General features: G+C 59.4%; 1 protein-coding gene across 1 annotated transcript in view; it reads right to left on the minus strand.

The window, feature by feature from the left end:
- Window positions 1-564, minus strand: part of LOC119589162 — a gene marked incomplete in the record, with an annotated part of 255,201 nt that overhangs the window by 135,382 nt on the left and 119,255 nt on the right. The window contains 2 exon segments of the mRNA XM_037937749.1: window positions 2-158; window positions 394-537. Of these exon segments, the coding sequence (XP_037793677.1) occupies window positions 2-158; window positions 394-537 (301 nt within the window).

The raw sequence follows: 564 nt of genomic DNA on the forward strand, positions 1-564 counted from the left end.
CGGCGTTGGGCGACGCGAGCGCGGCCTGGCGGAGCCGCGAGGCACGCGTCGTCCTGACGGAGGCGCCGGCGGCGACAACGTCCTCCGACGAAGAGCCCAGCACGCCGCGACGACCTCCGCCGCCACGACCCTCCAAGGACGACCCGTTCTCGTGCGGCCTAAGGAGACGACAGAAGTTTCAACACTATTCTCACAAGTAACATTCCTGACACGTGAAATACGTCTTAAACTTTGTGTTATTCATTAGGAGAGACCGCATGAGAAAGCACATTCCTGAGCCATACAAACTTGAATAATTCAGACTTTATACGAGAAATACGCGACTGAAAAAGACCCTATTCATCACATGGAAGAAGGAAGAACAATGTCCCGCCCACAGCCGAGTCCGCCCACCTCTTGGCGTCCTGAGAAGACAGGTCGTTGGTGGAGGAGTCGTTGGTGTCACGACCCCCCCGCCGTCTCCTCCTGTAGGCGCGGTAGGACGACTCCTCGCCCGTGCCGCTCTCCTCCGAGGACGACCACTCCGCCGTGCCATACCTGTTCAAGGGGGGGGGGGGGAGGTGA

Source organism: Penaeus monodon, chromosome 25, assembly GCF_015228065.2.
Source record: "Penaeus monodon isolate SGIC_2016 chromosome 25, NSTDA_Pmon_1, whole genome shotgun sequence".
Taxonomy (NCBI): Eukaryota; Metazoa; Arthropoda; class Malacostraca; order Decapoda; family Penaeidae; genus Penaeus; species Penaeus monodon.